Source organism: Hyperolius riggenbachi, chromosome 3, assembly GCF_040937935.1.
Source record: "Hyperolius riggenbachi isolate aHypRig1 chromosome 3, aHypRig1.pri, whole genome shotgun sequence".
NCBI classification, from domain to species: Eukaryota; Metazoa; Chordata; class Amphibia; order Anura; family Hyperoliidae; genus Hyperolius; species Hyperolius riggenbachi.
Genome location: NC_090648.1, coordinates 345,246,818 through 345,263,993, shown reverse-complemented (window position 1 = coordinate 345,263,993; position 17,176 = coordinate 345,246,818). Strand labels below are relative to the sequence as shown.

General features: G+C 45.0%; 1 protein-coding gene across 6 annotated transcripts in view; it reads left to right on the top strand.

Annotated features, from left to right (window-relative positions):
* CDC25C (cell division cycle 25C) overlaps positions 1 to 17,176 on the top strand; it is a 74,586-nt gene that overhangs the window by 11,898 nt on the left and 45,512 nt on the right. For all 6 annotated transcript variants that reach the window (XM_068277010.1, XM_068277013.1, XM_068277014.1 and 3 more), the window contains exon 2: positions 12,337 to 12,553. In XM_068277010.1, the coding sequence (XP_068133111.1) occupies positions 12,366 to 12,553 (188 nt within the window). In that variant the 5' untranslated portion in view covers positions 12,337 to 12,365. The remainder of the gene's footprint in view (positions 1 to 12,336; positions 12,554 to 17,176) is intronic.

Here is a 17,176-nt window from a genome sequence, read left to right as displayed (position 1 = left end):
AGGGTTTATAGCCGAATGTTACAGGGTTAGTCACTTAAATTTTATGAGGGGGTGTGGGAGAAGGGGAGGGGGGGGGGAAGGGTGGTTAGGAGAAGGGGGAGGTTAGGGGGGGGGGGGAAGAGCAGGATAACAGGTAGTTATACCATTCGTTTTAGCATTTAATTAACATTCCCCTATTGGGCTAACATAGCTAGTACATGACCAGTATTGTGCGTTTATACGTGTGTCGCACATTACTGCGCGTCTGGTATTACAAAAACAACTAGTGAAAATAATAGTTAACTATAATAGAGCGAGGAACTATAAAGGAGAACAAGAAAACAGGTTGCTTAGCTGTCAGCTCCGTATTTGCTGCTGTGGTAGTTCCGTATATGGAAAATGTACATCAGCGCCCATATTCAAACAGTGGAAATGGACAGTGCGAGTATACCACACACTTCATTGTATGTTCGTCTGTCTCTGGGCGCCAAACAGTTCGGAGAGTAGCAAGGAGCATACACAGTCTGCATAAGCAATAGTTATTTAAATGATGCAGCCATGGTGTGGTAGTTTATGAGAAACAAACTTTTTCTTCCCCCATATATCCCAGACACAGTAGTCAGTGATCAGAATACGGCATGATACAGGGAAAGCTGTAGGGCCTTCAGAGGTATTGTATTCCCGCCAGAACCAACAGGGAGGACCGCATAAAAGAAGCGCCATTATAGATATAAACTCCCAAAGAGCATAGCGTTGCATAGCTTGGGGGAAACAGTCATAACGGTGCATTGTCACAGCAGAGGTGACCCCATTAGCGGGCCAGATTAGCCAACAAATGAATAAAGTTACTTATCTGGTTGTTGCGCAGGCAAAGTCTTCAGCCACGTGGTGACCTCCGCTGGGGTTTCAAAAAAGATGGTGGATTCCCCGTCTTGGACTCGCAACTTTGCAGGAAACAGCATGGCATATTTTATCTGTCGTTCCCTCAGCTTTATCTTTACATCTTGAAAATTTTTCCTGAGTTTCTGTGTCTCCGTCGTATAGTCTGGGAACAGCATCAGACGTGCATTTCCCAATTTGAGGTCCGTCACTTTCTTTCCAACGTCCCTCAGGATGGCCTCAAAATGAGAGATTCCGTGCCCCTCCCCCTAAGGAAACACAAGCCAATTAAAAAACGACAATAAATAGCTCCACCTCTTCCCCCTATCTTCAGTTTTTTGTTTCCCGGTCCACCCGGGAGCATAAGCCAATGTCTGCGACAAAATTTTTTATTTTTTAGCATGGCCTGGTGGTTCTGGTGGGAGCCAGGTCCCCCTGTAATTCCCCCTGTGTGGTCTCTTACCGGGTTGCGGGACTTGGAAGGAGGCTTATATGGCGGCTGGTGCGCGGTTGAAGCGGCGTCTGAGGCGGCGGTTAGTGCGGAGACTGATGCGGCAGCCATGACGGCGAGATGGTGTCCACAAGGTTGGATCTCGCGCGGAGTCAGGCGTGCTTACGTATGCGGAGACACATACGTCACGCGTACATGCGTCTAGGGAGACGCATGAGTCATGCGCACTTTCGTCTAGGATGACGCATTTCCGGCCGAGGTACTACGGCTTCTGTGTTTTCTTCCGCCTCGTGGACTCGGCGTCCGGATGTGACGGAGGCAGAGGACAGCTGCAGGTAATTTAACTTTAGTTCATTGCCTGGCAGGGGGCGGAGGAAGTTTTATTTAACAGACTCAGGGTCTGTATTCGTCCTGACACTCTGTTTGTGCGGAATCTGGGAGATGGAGCAGCCCTGTTCTCCTGCAGATTCGATATTACCTGCTACAGTGCAAAGCGCCCAGAGCAATGCTCTTGCCTCAGGACAGGTATTATATGGTTGTTTTGGGGGTATGTGTGATTTTTGCAGAGCAGGATTCAACTAAAACTCTTTTTTTCTCTGGTATTTTTTCAGAATAAAAATACAGAGAAAGGAAACAGCTCATCCAGATCCAGACCTAAGGGGGAGGTGACGGAGGAGCAAGATGGGACCAGTGTGGATACAAAAAAGCGGGATAAGAGATCGGATAGTAGTTCTGCTAGATCTAGTCGTCCTGCTAAGTGCTTAGAAAAATCCAGAAGATGTGATGTATGTGATGTAAAGTTATCCACTACTTGGAAAAAAGCAATTTGTCAAAAATGTGAAACCCCTGTAAAATCTAATACTAATGTGGTTCAAGATCTGGTCTCTATGATTAGAGAAGAATTATGTACTACTTTCAAGGCTTTTCGTACGGCAATGGTGGATCCGGTGCAAAAGAGCCAGGTTGTGAGTAGTCAAGTTTCCCAGCCTGAGGTTGCTTTGGAGGAAGGGGAAGCCTCAGAGCAGGATTCAATGGAGGAAGGAGAGCAAAGAGATAATCCTTTACTGGAGGAAGAAGCCTCTACTTCTAGGGGGTCAAAATATCTTTTTTTTCTGCAGAAGATACTCCTGAGTTGTTAAGGGCTATATATGAAAATGAGGGAATCCAGGTGTCGGAACCTGTATTGTCTACTCAGGATAAAATTTATAAAGGGTTAAAGGGTCAGCCTAGCAGATCCTTTCCAGTACATTCCTCCCTGAAAGAAATTATTTCGGACCAGTGGAAGGAACCAGAACGTAGAGCCTTTATACCAAGTTCTTTTAAGCGACGATTTCCTTTTTCCGAATCCGATGAAGCAGTTTGGGTCAAATGTCCCAAGATAGATGCGGCGATCTCTCAGTATTCAAAAGATTCTGACTTATCTTTTGAGGATTCTGGGTTACTGAAAGACCCGATGGACAAAAAATCGGACGTACTTAGTAAAAGAACTTGGGAGGCAGCTACGTTCTGTTTCAAGCCAGAAGTCTCTTCTGTTTGCGTGGCACGTAATTTATTATCTTGGGTAGAAGCTGTTGAGGAGGATCTCATTAAAGGAGTTCCGCATGAGCATATTTTACTGTCTATCCCCTTGATTATGAAAGCAGTAGCTTTCTTGGCAGATGCGGCTGCAGAAGCTTTGAGGTATTCGGCCAGGGCAGCTGCTTTGGCTAATGCTACCAGGCGATCGATTTGGCTGAAAACCTAGGAAGGGGACATCACTTCAAAGCAGAGACTTTGTGCGATGCCCTTTGAAGGTGATTTGCTTTTTGGTAAAGATTTAGAAACTGTGTTAACTAGATCAGCAGAAAAAGGTAGAAGACTTCCTGACAAAAAGAAGAAAGTGGTTAATAAGAAATTTTTTCGTGCAAAAACAGGTTACTTCGCCAGAGGAAGAGGTAGAGGGGCTCAGTCTGGAGTTCGAGGCAGATGGGCTTTTTCCAGAGGAAGAGGTAGGGGTTCATCTGCATTCAATAAGCCAGGGAACCCCAAGACTTCCGAAGATAAATGACTATCAGATACAGGTAGGGGGCAGACTGCAGTATTTTTTTCAGAGCTGGTGTCTGATCACCGGCAACCGTTTCATTTTGAAAATCATAGAAGAGGGTTATCGTCTGGAGTTTCAAAGTTTGCCCCCAGTCAGAAAATGTATTACAAATCTTCCAAAGGTTCGCAGCAAAGCAGATTTTTTGTGGAGGGCTGTTGCAAAACTAGTTTCTCAGAAGGTAGTTTGCAGGTTCCTCTAGAACAGATGAACGGGGGTTTTTATTCCCATGTGTTTCTAGTTCAGAAGCCATCAGGGGATCAGAGATTAATTCTGAATCTCAAAGAGTTAAACCCGTTTATAAAGGAAAAGAAATTTCATATGGAAAATATTTATTCAGTGAGGAATGTGCTGATGAAGGGTATGTTTTTGGCATCGATAGATCTCAAGGATGCTTACCTGCACTTGCCAATAAGTCCGGTGCATCAAAAGTTTTTGAGGTTTGCCATTCAGAAGGGAAGTGTGGTTGCCCATTACCAGTTCAGGGCTCTTCCCTTTGGTCTGACATCAGCCCCAAGAATTTTCACGAAGGTAATTGCGGAAATGATCCAATTTCTGCACTTACAGAACGTAAATGTGATACCTTATCTGGACGACTTCCTGATCCTCAACTTAAACAGAGATCAGTTGAAAAAGGACTGTTTACTATGTCTACAGACTATGCAATCTCTAGGCTGGCTAATAAACACAGAAAAATCGAATCTGACCCCATCAAGAAGTATGAAGTTTCTAGGCTTCATGATAGACACGGACCGAGAAATTATTTCTCTAACTCAAGAGAAGAGCTCAAAGTTAATAATGTCGGTAGAAAGGGTCCAGGGGTCAGAAACTCTAACGATAAGGGAATTGATGTCGGTGCTGGGATTAATGACATCGGCAATACCAGCAGTAGAGTGGGCCCAGTCGCATTCAAGAATCTTACAGAGGAGCATTTTGAGGAACTGGGACAAGACACAGGATTCACTGGATCACAGGATATTGATAAGCAGAGAGGTGAAGATTTCACTAGATTGGTGGAGGAGTTCAGAGATTCTTTCCAAAGGAAGGAAATGGAGACAAAACGACCCAGTAAGGGTTACAACAGATGCCAGTGCCTGGGGTTGGGGGGCTCATTGTGCTCAACTACAGGCCCAGGGAAAATGGTCCACAGAGATCTCGAGGAGATCGTCAAATTTCAGAGAACTATTAGCAGTAAAGAATGCCTTGCTAAGTTTCCAGGACAGGATTTGTCAAAAAGAGGTGGTCATTTTTTCAGACAATATGGTGGTTATATCGTACCTCAACAAGCAGGGAGAAACGAGGTCGGAAAGTTTGTTAAACCTGTCACTGGAGATCATGGAATGGTCAGAGAAGTATATAATTTCATTAACAGCAGTTCACATCAAAGGAGAATTGAATGTGTGGGCAGATACTCTGAGTCGTCAGTTAATACTGGAGAGCGAGTGGGAGTTAAATCCACGTATTTTCAATATGCTGGTAAAGAAATGGGGTCAGCCAATCTTAGACCTATTTGCTACAGCTCAGAATGCAAAGACCAGAGACTTTTGCTCTATACAGACAGGAACCCAGTCGAACCGAATGGATGCCTTCTCAGTCCACTGGGGGGAGGGACTGATGTATGCGTTTCCTCCTTTCAGATTAATCCAGAGAGTTCTTTGCAAAGTGGTAAAGGACAAAGCCCAGATGATATTAGTGGTACCTTTTTGGCCAAAAAGATGTTGGTTCCCACAGTTAGTGAACTTGGCTATGGAAGACCCATTCAAGATACCAGTGTCTCGGGACATTGTGATACAGGGGAAAGCTGTTCATCCAGATCCTCACTGGCTTCAACTTTCAGCCTGGATCCTGAAAGGGTCCTGTTAAGAGAGAAAGGGTGTTCAGAAAAGGTGATTGACACTCTTTTGAAAAGTAGAAAGCCTATCACCAGGAGAATATACTTTCGTGTTTGGAAGACTTTTTTAGCATGGAGAAAGGCTACACGTAAAGGAGTTGGTGTACCTGATGTGTTGGATTTTTTACAAAGAGGCGTGGATCTTAAGTTAGCTCCAGGTACATTAAAGGTTCAGGTGGCGGCTTTATCAGTTTTCCTTGACAAGCAGCTTGCTAGGGATCCTCTTATCATGAGATTTTTGAGAGTAATCAAAATGGGAAGATGGGTGCCAGAGAAGATTATGCCAGCTTGGGATCTACCATTAGTTCTACAGGCATTAATTAAGGATCCTTTTGAGCCGTTGGAAAGAATATCAATACATTTATTAACTTTAAAGGTGGTTTTTCTGGTGGCAATTACATCTGCAAGGAGAGTTGGAGATCTTCAGGCACTATCAGTGAAGGATCCATTAATGACTATTTTAGATGATAGGATAATTCTTAGACCAGATCCAGCATATCTTCCTAAAGTGAATTCATCTTAAGCAGCCCATACACTCAGACGATTTTCTGGCCGACCGATCGATCGCGATCGATCGATCGATCGATCGCAAATCGGTTGGCCAATCGACCGATCGACGGCCGATTTCGATCGATTTCGATGGATTTCCATCGAACTAGCAGGGTGGAAAATTTAGGTCGATCTGATGAGATTGCTTATCAGTTTGCATTGACCTTAATGGAAATCTGATGGCAAAAAAATGCCATCAGATCGAATTTCAACAGATTTCAAACTGAAATCTATTGGAATTCTATCCTGGTAAAAAATGTTCTAAAAACGCATCAGATAGATCATCAGATGCATTTCTTATCTGTCTGCTGCCAATCTGACGAGTGTATGGGCACCTTTATCATCGTTCCCAGGAAATTGTCTTACCTTCATTTTGTGATAATCCAAAAAATTCAAAGGAAAAAGAATTACACTGTCTTGATGTAAGAAGAGCGATTCTTAAGTACCTGACTACGGTGAAACAATTCAGAAGATCGAGTCATTTGTTTGTTTTATTTGCAGGTCCAAATAAAGGGTTACAGGCTTCAAAATCAACTATTTCACGTTGGATTAGAGAAGCAATTGCTATGGCATATAAAAACAATGGCAAAGCGCTACCTGAAAGATTGACGGCTCATTCCACAAGATCATTATCTACGTCCTGGGCTGAAAGAGCAGGCGCATCCTTGGAACAAATCTGTAGAGCAGCAACTTGGGTGTCTCCAAATACCTTCATTAAGCACTACAGAGTGGACGTTTTATCAACTCAGGATCAAACGTTCGGTAGGAAAGTGCTGCAGGCAGTGGTCCCACCCTAGAGGTAAGCAGTTTCTCGCTTGTCTCTCATTTTGAGGCCATCCTGAGGGACGTTGGAAAGAAAAACCTTGTTACTCTTACCGTTAACGGTATTTCTTCCAGTCCCTCAGGATGGCCTGGGTTTCCCGCCCTATAGGGAAAGCGTAAGTATGAAAGGGTACGTTACTAGTAGGCTTTATATGAATATGCATATTTTGGGCTTTAGTAAAATTTTTAGAATTGGTTATTTAGAGGGTGTTTCTCTATACATTAAACTGAAGATAGGGGGAAGAGGTGGAGCTATTTATTGTCTTTTAATTGGCTTGTGTTTCCTTAGGGGGAGGGGCACGGAATCTCTCATTTTGAGGCCATCCTGAGTGACTGGAAGAAATACCGTTAACGGTAAGAGTAACAAGGTTTTTCCGTGCTGCAGCAAGGATTTCATCACGATCTCTGTAGTTAAGCATACGGAATATTAGCGGCCTTGGGTATGCCCCAGGGAGGTTTTTCTTGGCTGGAATCCTATGCGCTCTCTCCACAACAAACTGCGATGAAAACTTGGCTTCTGGTAGTAGCTCCTTAAGGAGGTCCTCCATATAGGCTGGGACATCTTGCGTTTCCTCTCCCTCCGGTAGGCCCAGCAGACGCAGATTATTGCGCCTGTTTCGATTTTCAGCGTCATTTGCACGGGCTTCAAGCTGGGAGACTCTTTTAGTAACAGAGGGTATTTCAACATCATGTCTCCTGATGGTATCCTCTGCGTCCGATGCGCGACGTTGTAGGTCCCTTGTACGGTCCCTTATGTCTGCTAGGTCTTGACGCAAGAGACCAAACTTGGCTTCCATGTGGTCCATCTTAGTAGTCAGAATCGTTTGGCAAGATTTAATCGCCTCCATAAGCTCGGCCGAGCTTGGTGAGGGGAAGATGGCCTCCACGTGGTCCACCGCCATGCCTTCTATGCTCTCCGGCTTGTTGTTGGATGGAGCTCTGGAGCCAGATGATTGCTGATTGTCGGTTGGGGAGACATTCTCCGGCTTGTCTTCCTTTCCCTTACCTCCCATCTCCCCGTAAGGGTTATAACGCTGGGAGGGTCTTGGAGGCCGAGCCGGGCCAGGGGGGTATGAGCAGGCCGGTGAAGCCTCGTTTCTTTCCTCAGCCGATGTCGCTGGGGGATCCCACCAGTCTTCCAGGGTGAAGCAGGGCAAGTCAGCAGTCCCTCTACGGTGTTTTAGGCGTATTTCTGCGCAGTTAGCAGGCCGATGGCTATAGATTAGGAGAGCTGGGTAGCGGAGCTCAGAAGAAAGACGTCCGCTCAGCACGCCATCTTGGCCACGCCCCCAACAAATACATTTTTACGTGTTAGTTGTTTAACATGTACACTTTTACGCGTTGAACCACTAACGTGTAAAAATGTATGTGTTAATGTTCCTGCACCAGCGGGAATACGTGAAAATGTACGCAACGCGGAGGGAGACCAGAGCAGCAGTAAGTGACTACGAGGGCACAGGATGGCTGCATGGGGCTGGTAGAAGCCCCAGGTAAGTGAAACTTTTTTTTTTTTTTTTATAAAGGCAACACCTTTAAAAAATGGTGTCTGTTCCCACTAGGCTGGTCACCGCATTAAAACCCTTCATCTGTGTCTTGAATTTTGGGCTTCACCACTGTAATTAGATACAAATGGTGCTGCAGCAGGAAAAACAGTGATTGGTTCATGGTGAACCAATAAGAATCCTCTGTGTTGCTGCTTAGGATACACATTGATTTTGTTGTTTTTTTTTTTTTTACTTCAACAAGGAAGCCCCATTCTTCCTGGTTTATGGTATAAGGTCGGGTGGCGGAAAGCTGGTGATGGAAATGACACCAGCACATCCTGAACGGATGCGCTTACTGCACTGTTTCCAACTCCTTCTTCTTGGGTAGATATCATGTCGCTTCAGGTTTACTTTGTTACAAAGTAGTACTATACTCTACATATGCACTCCCCACAGAGCTGCAGGGAATCCACTGAGAATGTTGTGCACATTGAACACAGAGGTGTTGTCCATCACCCATAAACCTGGTTCAGATTGTGCATGAAGAATGTGTAATAGAGGAAGAATCCCCTCATTCCCCTTCAGAGTACCTGCACATTACTCTTACATGTTCCCACTGTAACATTGCATAGGGCCTGATCCATGTTCAGATTGTACATGAAGAATGTGTAAAGAAGGCCATACACTAGGCGACCAACCATCCAATTCGATTATTATAATCGAATTGGATGAAAATTGGGGCTGCCAAGTGCATGCCCAACCGACAAAGCGACCAATTTCGGGACAGAAATTTGCCGCACAGTCGATCGCTCATGTTGGAAAATGTCGGGCCGAGGTTGGTTGGTCGAGGCTTACCCGGCGAGATGGACTGATGGGCCCGGCGAGCTGCTACAGAGGACAGGTAATGTATAAATGCACTACACAACATACATTTATACATTTTGGGGGCAGCAGCGAGGGGTACGCGGCAGCTCAGCCAATTCCCTGACGGGAATCGGCCTGTAGTGTATGGGCAGATTCGATTAGAGACAAATTTATCTCTAATCAGATTCGATTTGAGATAAATTTGTCTCTTGGACGAATCTGCCCATATTCGTTCTAATATATGGGCACCTTTATAGAGGAAGAATCCCCTCATTCCCCTGCAGAGTACCTGCACATAACTCTTACATGTACCCACAGTTACATTGCCTAGGGCCTGATAGATGTTCTTTGTTCCTGTCTGTATTTTCTATAAGTACTCTTACCAAGGAATAGTTTTCGCCTATGACTATAAGTATTAGAGGCAGAAGATCTGCCAAATATCCAGGTAACTGGTATTGGTTAAAAGGGAATAAATATGGCAGCCTCTAAATCCCTCTCACTTCAGTTGTTTGTAAAATTCCTAAGCGTTGGCAGTTAAGAGATGCATTTCATGTTACATACTTTTAATATGTATTATGCAAATTAAAGGAGTCAGAGGAATTCTAGCTTTCGGAGTCGGAGTCAGTAGAGTCGGAGTCAGTAGATTTTTGTACTGACTCCACAGCCGTGAAAAATTCAGTTGTAAAAATTTGATCACGTGCTCTGAAGCAGTCCAGCTGAATTGTTAAAAATACTCATAAACAAGATTTCTCCCAACATGCAAATTTCCAAACATTTGAAACTGTGCTAATCAAACCCAGTAGCTGCTGACGTATTAGCGGTCAGCTGGTTACACAACTACTGGAAGCTTTAAAGGGAACCTAGACCCTAGATAAATGAGTTTCACTTGCCTGGGGCTTTTACCAGCCCCCTGCAGCCATCCTGTGCCCTCGACGTCACTCTTGGATCCTCTGGTCACCGCCGGCAACTAGTTTCGTTTTTGCCACACGTATCATTACTCGGGTTACCGCGGTAACAGAACGCTATGGCATGACAACACGTATCCTTGTACTCGTTGACACCAGCTATAGCGTCTTGTTACCGCGGTAACCGGTATAATGATACGCGTGGCAGCCTTCCGAGTCGGCAAAAATGAAACTAGCTGCCGGCAGGGGATAAGAGGATCCAGGAATGACGTTGAGGGCACAGGATGGCTGCAGGGGGCTGATAAAAGCCCCAGGTAAGTGAAACTCATTTTCCCCTAGGGTTTAGGTTCCCTTTAAAGTAAACCTGAGACAGATTGACCTCCCTGGCGGAAACCCCGAGCTATGCTTGGGCTAGCCGTCGCAGAGGATCACATGGCCCCGGGAGGATTTTTTTTTTTTTAAATAAAATGTGCTGTATATGCTTAAGCTAGCATTGGCTAGCTAACTGTCACCCAAGTTTTGCCACTCCACCGATGTTCACCCCCCCCCCCAATCGCTGCCGTAATACGTACCCCCCCAGGGATCCAACGATGGCTAGCCTCCCAATCAGCTCCAGGCTTCGCTATGGGGAGGATCGGGACTGCGCATGAAGTCAGTGACCTCATGTTCGATCGTCACCACAGCGACGAGTGAAGCTGCGGCTCTCGCGGGATCGCGGAGGGGTAAATATTGCCGGCGGCGGGCTTGGGGCTTGGGGGACATAGTTAGCTAGCGAAGTGCTAGCTAAAACCTAAAAAACACATTTTATTTAAAAAAAAAAAAAAAAAATCCTCCTCGGATGCAGCCTCTGAAACTGCGTACCGCCAGGAGGGTTAAATTAAAGTTTTTTTATACATGCATGGGGCTTCCTCCAGCCCCCTTCAGGCTAATTAGTCCCTCGCTGTCCTCCTCCCCCACATGGGTCTTCTTCTATTGGTCCAGCTACTTGAGCCAGTCAAGCATAGTGCGCATGCACACATTCCGTAATACACCTGCGCAGCACTATTGCGCAGGTGCAGAATGCTCCTGACTGGGAGCGGCACGCGGCCGGACTGCGCTGACTGACCGAATTACCGGGACTCATAGCATAAGATCCAGGTGGCGGAGGATAGCGAGGGACTGATTAGCCTGAAGGGGGCTGGAGGAAGCCCCCCAGGTATGTATAAAACTTTTCTTTTCATCTGTATCAGGTACCCTTTAATTCGTAGTTACCAAACAAAATTTTAACAACATATCGAATGATTTGATTTCAGATGATGTATTTAGATCTTTGCCTGGGGATGGAGAATTTTATACCTATAGTGTATGATTATTCATGTATGTAGAAGCGGATTTGGCCACTACTTCACATTTTGAATAATACTTTTATATTGCAGTTTCCTGGTTTAGGTTCCCTTAGTTAATTTCCAAGGGTAGGGATACTCGTGCACTGAATTGGGACCTGTGCTCTTTTCGCTTCAGGCTTTGCTTAGCCCAGTCAAAACTGGAGGAATGGGCAGCCTCTAAAGCCTTGCCACCCATGTTAGACTGTTCTTGGCTAAAGGTGCGTACACACGCACTACGGCTGCCAACGACGGGTCCGTCAGACCCTCCCGCTGGGCGGACTTTCAGGCGACAGTAGCGCGTGTGTACGCGCTGTTGGCAGACTGATAAGGCTGTTTCTGAACGATCCGCTGAGCGGATCACTCAGAAACAGCCTTATCAGTCCGCCGACAGCGCTACTGTCGCCTGAAAGTCCGCCCAGCGGGAGGGTCTGATGGACCCGTCGTTGGCGGCCGTAGTGCGTGTGTATGCACCTTAAGGCTGCTGGTTGGGGCCATTTCTGCTTAGAATCTACTGTGTATACAGTGACCTCTGGTTCCTCCCCTGAGTGCATCGGCAAGTAAACTGCCTGGTGAATTGTCTTTGCTGAGGGCATTATTCTCTCACTCCACAGGCTCCATTATGTGTCATACCAACACCCCTTCATTCCCCCTCCATAGCAACAGAACGTGTCTGTACAGCCTCAGCACCAAACTGTCGCCTGAGGGATCGAGTTGTGGTCACTGCCAGGTGGCAGTCTTCACATGTAGGTTCACTAAGCCCTCTGAAAGACGCCCAATAGGGTAGAGTGAATTTTTTTCCAGTGCAGAACATAAGTTGGTGTCACATGTCCAGTGCCTCCTCTGCTGGGAAAACTCTTGACCATCTCCTACCTGGTCTGCAGTGAGGCAGAAAGCTCAAAGAATCCTCGCAATGTTTAAAATGCCAGTCTTCATGAATGAAGTTTAATTACATTCATTGCATAATTCTTAATATACTGTAGATGTCTTTTACGGAAAACGCTGAATATTACAAATGTCTGTTTTTTTTTTTTTTGTTTTTTTTTGTTTTGTTTTGTTTTTTTTCTTTAGGTCCCGGGCTGGTGTTAAAGATCTGAACCATGGCTGACAGTTTCTGCTCATTGGATGGTCCATCAAAGTCTTGTGGAGTGAATTTCCGTACTAATAGTCGAATGTTACTAAATCTACTAAGGGAGAAGGATGCCTCTGTTGTATTTTCTCCAGAACAGCCATTAACACCAGTCACTGACCTTGCTATGGGCTTCAGCAACCTAAGCACATTCAATGGGTAAATATTGCACAAGTACCATGTAGAAACACTTGCATGTAACAAGGGCGCTGGAGATGGCTGCTCTGTGAACTTACTGATATTCTACTAGTTCATTATGATAGTAAAATATTGTTACTCTTTACCTAAATTTTACTATGACCTAACCCTACACTCACACAGAACCATACCTCTACTGGTGCCTAACCATAAGATTCCCCTGGTGGTGCCTAACCCCTACACTTCTAACCCCAATATTTTCGCTGCCATAGGTGTCATTGTTAAAAGCTGCAATTAGTGCCTATAAGTGACTATAAATAGCAGCTACAATTACTGTTTATAGATGCTAATCACAACTTTTAACATTGCCACCTATGGCGACTCAGTTCCTAACAGGGTGCCTCCAGCGCCCCTTTTACTTGCTTCGGTGGAAACACCTTGGTGGACAGAAAATTTACAACAAATTCAAATATCTACAGTATTTGAACATTTCAGGCGATGATTATGGGACTGCATGTTTGACTCTGCTGAATGGCTGTTCAGAAGCAGGTCTCTTGCTGCCAGAAATACAATTGCAGCTAAGCAGTTAAATCCATACCCCTGTACACACATCAGGCTGTCTTCGGCAACATTTCACGCAACAAAAGCATCGTTTACGTTTTTTTTTTCTTGAAAGTTCCCCCCCCCCCCCTCCTTACTTTGACTCCGCCTCAATTCCTGGATAGCTCACTGCAATAACTGTGTTTTTTTTATTTGTTTGTGCTTCAAAGGAATCATGAGGTGAATGATATGATGGCTGCCTTAATTATTTTTTTATGTAATACCAGTTAACTGGCAGTCTTGCTGATCATCTGGTATCAGTAGTGTCTGAATTATAACCCTGAAACAAGAATGTGGCTGATCCAGTCCCACTTGAGTCAGAGCACCTTATCTGCATGCTTGTTCATGGTCTATCGCTTATTATGCTAGGTACACACTGAGATTTTCTGGCTGATTTACTGTCAGATCGATTTATTTCCAACATGTTTGACTTGCTTTCTGGGCATTTCCGAGCATTTTCCGATCGATTTCCTATTACAGTTAACGAAAATCTATCAAAATGCTTGGAAAATCGATCAGAAAGCAAATTGGACATGTTGGAAATAATCGATCTGACAATAAATCAGCCAGAAAATCTCATAGTGTGTACCCAGCATTAGAGACAAATGATCGAGGGGTCAGCCTGGCAACTTGTATTGTTTAACCACTTCACCTCCAAGGGTTTTTCCCCTTAAAAAAACAGAGCAATTTTCACCTATCAGCACTCCTCCCATTCATGAGATTATAAAGTTACTACTTATTTTGTATTTTGTTTTTGCCACCAATTAGGATTTATTTGGGGGGGGGGGGGGGGGGGGGGTACTAAAAATAATTTTATTCTAACTGCATTTTAACAGGAAAAAAAAATCATTATTTCTCAGTTTTCGGCCATTATAGTTGTAAAGTAATACATGCTACCATAATTAAACCCACACATTTTATTTGCCCCAGTTATTGAAACATTTTAAAATTTTCCCCATTACAATGTATGGCGCCAATATTTGGAAATAACGGTGCATTTTTTTCAGTTTTGCGTCACTTATTACAAGCCCATAATTTAAAAAGTAACAGTAATATACCCTCTTGACATACAGTACAGACCAAAAGTTTGGACACACCTTCTCATTCAAAGAGTTTTCTTTATTTTCATGACTATGAACATTGTAGATTCACACTGAAGGCATCCAAGCTATAAATTAACACATGTGGAAGTATAGTACATAACCAAAAAGTGTGAAACAACTGAAAATATGTCATATTCTAGGTTCTTCAAAGTAGCCACCTTTTTGCTTGATTACTGCTTTGCGCACTCTTGGCATCCTCTTGATGAGCTTCAAGAGGTTGTCACCTGAAATGGTCTTCCAACAGTCTTGAAGGAGTTCCTAGAGATGCTTTACACTTGTTGGCCCTTTTGCCTTCACTCTGCGGTCCAGCTCACCCCAAACCTACTGAAATTGCAAACCCAATGCATGCAGCGCTTTGGGGGCGAGGGGGGATTGCACTATGATTCTTGTTCTGTTGAGCGGGAATCAAAGCGTAAATTGCAGCAAAATCGCAATGCAAAATTTGCGTTCCAAGAGGTCGATTCATGAAAGCGTGATAACTACTATTACAGCAGTTATCACACGATGTGCGGCTCTGCGCTGCGCTTATCACGTGAACAGCATTAGTTCACGTGATAAGCAAAGGTGATCGCCCGATCACGTGCGCTTATCTAATATCTTAGATGAACTAACGCTGTTCGCGTGATAGCTGCTGTGATGGCAGTTATCACGCTTTCGTGAATCGACCTACAAGTGTGAACTGGCCCTAAAAGGTTGTTGACTGTGCATCTGTGGCCCCTGGCCATCTGTCTCTTCGATCACACTCCCGCAGTTGGGAACATTCTTTCTCCCATCGTCCTTCAGGACGGCTGCTGCTGAGACATTGGATGTCTCCTCCCCACCTGGAAACACCTGAAAAACATTCTAAATAATTGCCTGTGAGTCCATAAAGGAACTCCACCCTCCTTCTATCAGCAGTTTTTTGTTTGTTTCCCATTCACCCACTGGATTCACCTGGATAGGTTCAAGTTATGTTGTGAATGGTATGGGTTTTGCCTGGGGCGCCCGTATCTTAGAGTAGCTTGCTCTAAATGTCTAAATGTTGGTTGGGGCTGGTAACTGTTGTTTCAGCCTGGTAGGAGAGTTTGGGAGGACGTCCTACCTGTCTCCTATGTCTCAGGCCGGAGGGTCTGATCTGCCGGCATTTCCGCCCAGATTCCGGCGTCTCTGATCTGCGCAGCCGGGAAGGAAGGTGGCCGTGACGAAATCTCGCGTGATGAGACGTCGGGCTAGCCGCATCATTTCCGCTAGCGGCTGATTGGGGCAGACGAGACTTCTGGGTGGCGTCTTGCACCAGTAAGTGCGGCGGGGTAAAAGTCGCGCTTCCCAGCCACGAGGAGACGCCGCGCACGCTGCAATGGAGCAGACGCAGCCCTCCGATAATGCAGCCGGTGATACCCCAGCGGGAGACCCAAGCAAATCGGGTGCTAGCCCAAGGGTATGTAACAAAATGCATACAACCTCTATGAGCCTCTTGCATGTCAGAGCTTATTATTGAGGAATGTTGTTTTCTCTCTGTTTTCTTGCAGAAAGCCAAACAGAGGATTAAATGCCGGGTTTGCAATGCTAGGCTGCAGGAAGGGGCAACTAAAAATATATGTAGGGATTGCTATGCAGAATCTAAACAGCCGGCTAGTCATACTGCAGAGACTTCACAGGCTACTCAGGCTTTATTAGAATTAATGAAATCTGTAAAGGATGAAATTTCAAACACATTCACTGTATTCAGGTCAGCTTTGGCAGTAGAGCCAAAACAGTCTCAGATGCAGAGTATACTGTTATCTACCTCATCTTCCCATACGGCAGATACAGACAATCAGTCTATTTCTGTAGCACAGAACGTGCCTCAGGGTACTCCTCAGGCTTCAGTATCCCAGGTCCGGTCAGGTCAACAGGAGCAGGGGCCTCTTTCTCTGCCACGGGTAGCTCATTTTTCCTCGGAGAATTCTGAGGAGGAAGGTGAAGCTGTAGAGAGAGATTCTGACAGTTCCCTGAAATCTAAGGTGGTAAAATCTGCACGCTATTTATTCTCTGCTGAGGATACAGAGGAAATTTTAAAAGCGGTGTATGATTCGGAACAAATTAAGTCGGACAGTCCAATTACTTCTGTCCGTGATGATATTTATAGAGGGTTGGGGGCCCAACCGACTAAAGTCTTCCCCATACATGACTCAATAAAAGAACTTATAAAATCTCAATGGAAGGACCCGGAAAAACGATTGTTTGTTCCTAGATCCTTTAAGAGGCGTTTTCCTTTTTAAAGAGGATGATGAAACGCCTTGGGTTAAATGTCCCAAGCTGGATGCAGCACTGGTCCAATATTCAAAAAATTCCGATTTATCCTTTGAAGATGCGGGGGCCCTGAAGGATCCCATGGACAGGAAAGCAGAGGTTTTACTTAAACGTGCATGGGATGCAGTTGCTTTTTCTTTTAAGCCTGCAATTGCATCAATTTGTTTGGCCAGAAATCTGGTTAGATGGATTGAAGGACTACAAAGTCACTTAGTGGCAGGCACCCCACATGAAAAATTTTTGGAGTCATTACCGGTCATTTCCAAATCTATGGCATTTTTGGCTGATGCAGCATCAGAAAGTTTAAGGTCCTCGGCTAAGGCTGCAGCCCTAGTCAATTCCTCAAGGCGGGCAGTTTGGCTAAACGCCTGGGAGGGAGATTCGGCATCAAAGCACAATTTATGTGCAATGGAGTTTCAGGGACAATTATTGTTCGGTAAGGATCTGGATTCTGTACTAGAGAGATCCTCAGACAAGGGAAAGAGATTCCCGGATAAAAGGAAAAAGGTTCTTAAAAGACCTTTTCCAACCAAAAGGAATCCTTCAAGGGGTGAATCTTCTAACAGGGGCTCCTTTCAGTCCAGAAGGTGGACCTATAACTCAGGTAGGGGTAGAGGCTCCTTTTTGTTCAATAGACCCCAACCCCCTCCCTCAAAGCTCGGAAAGTGAC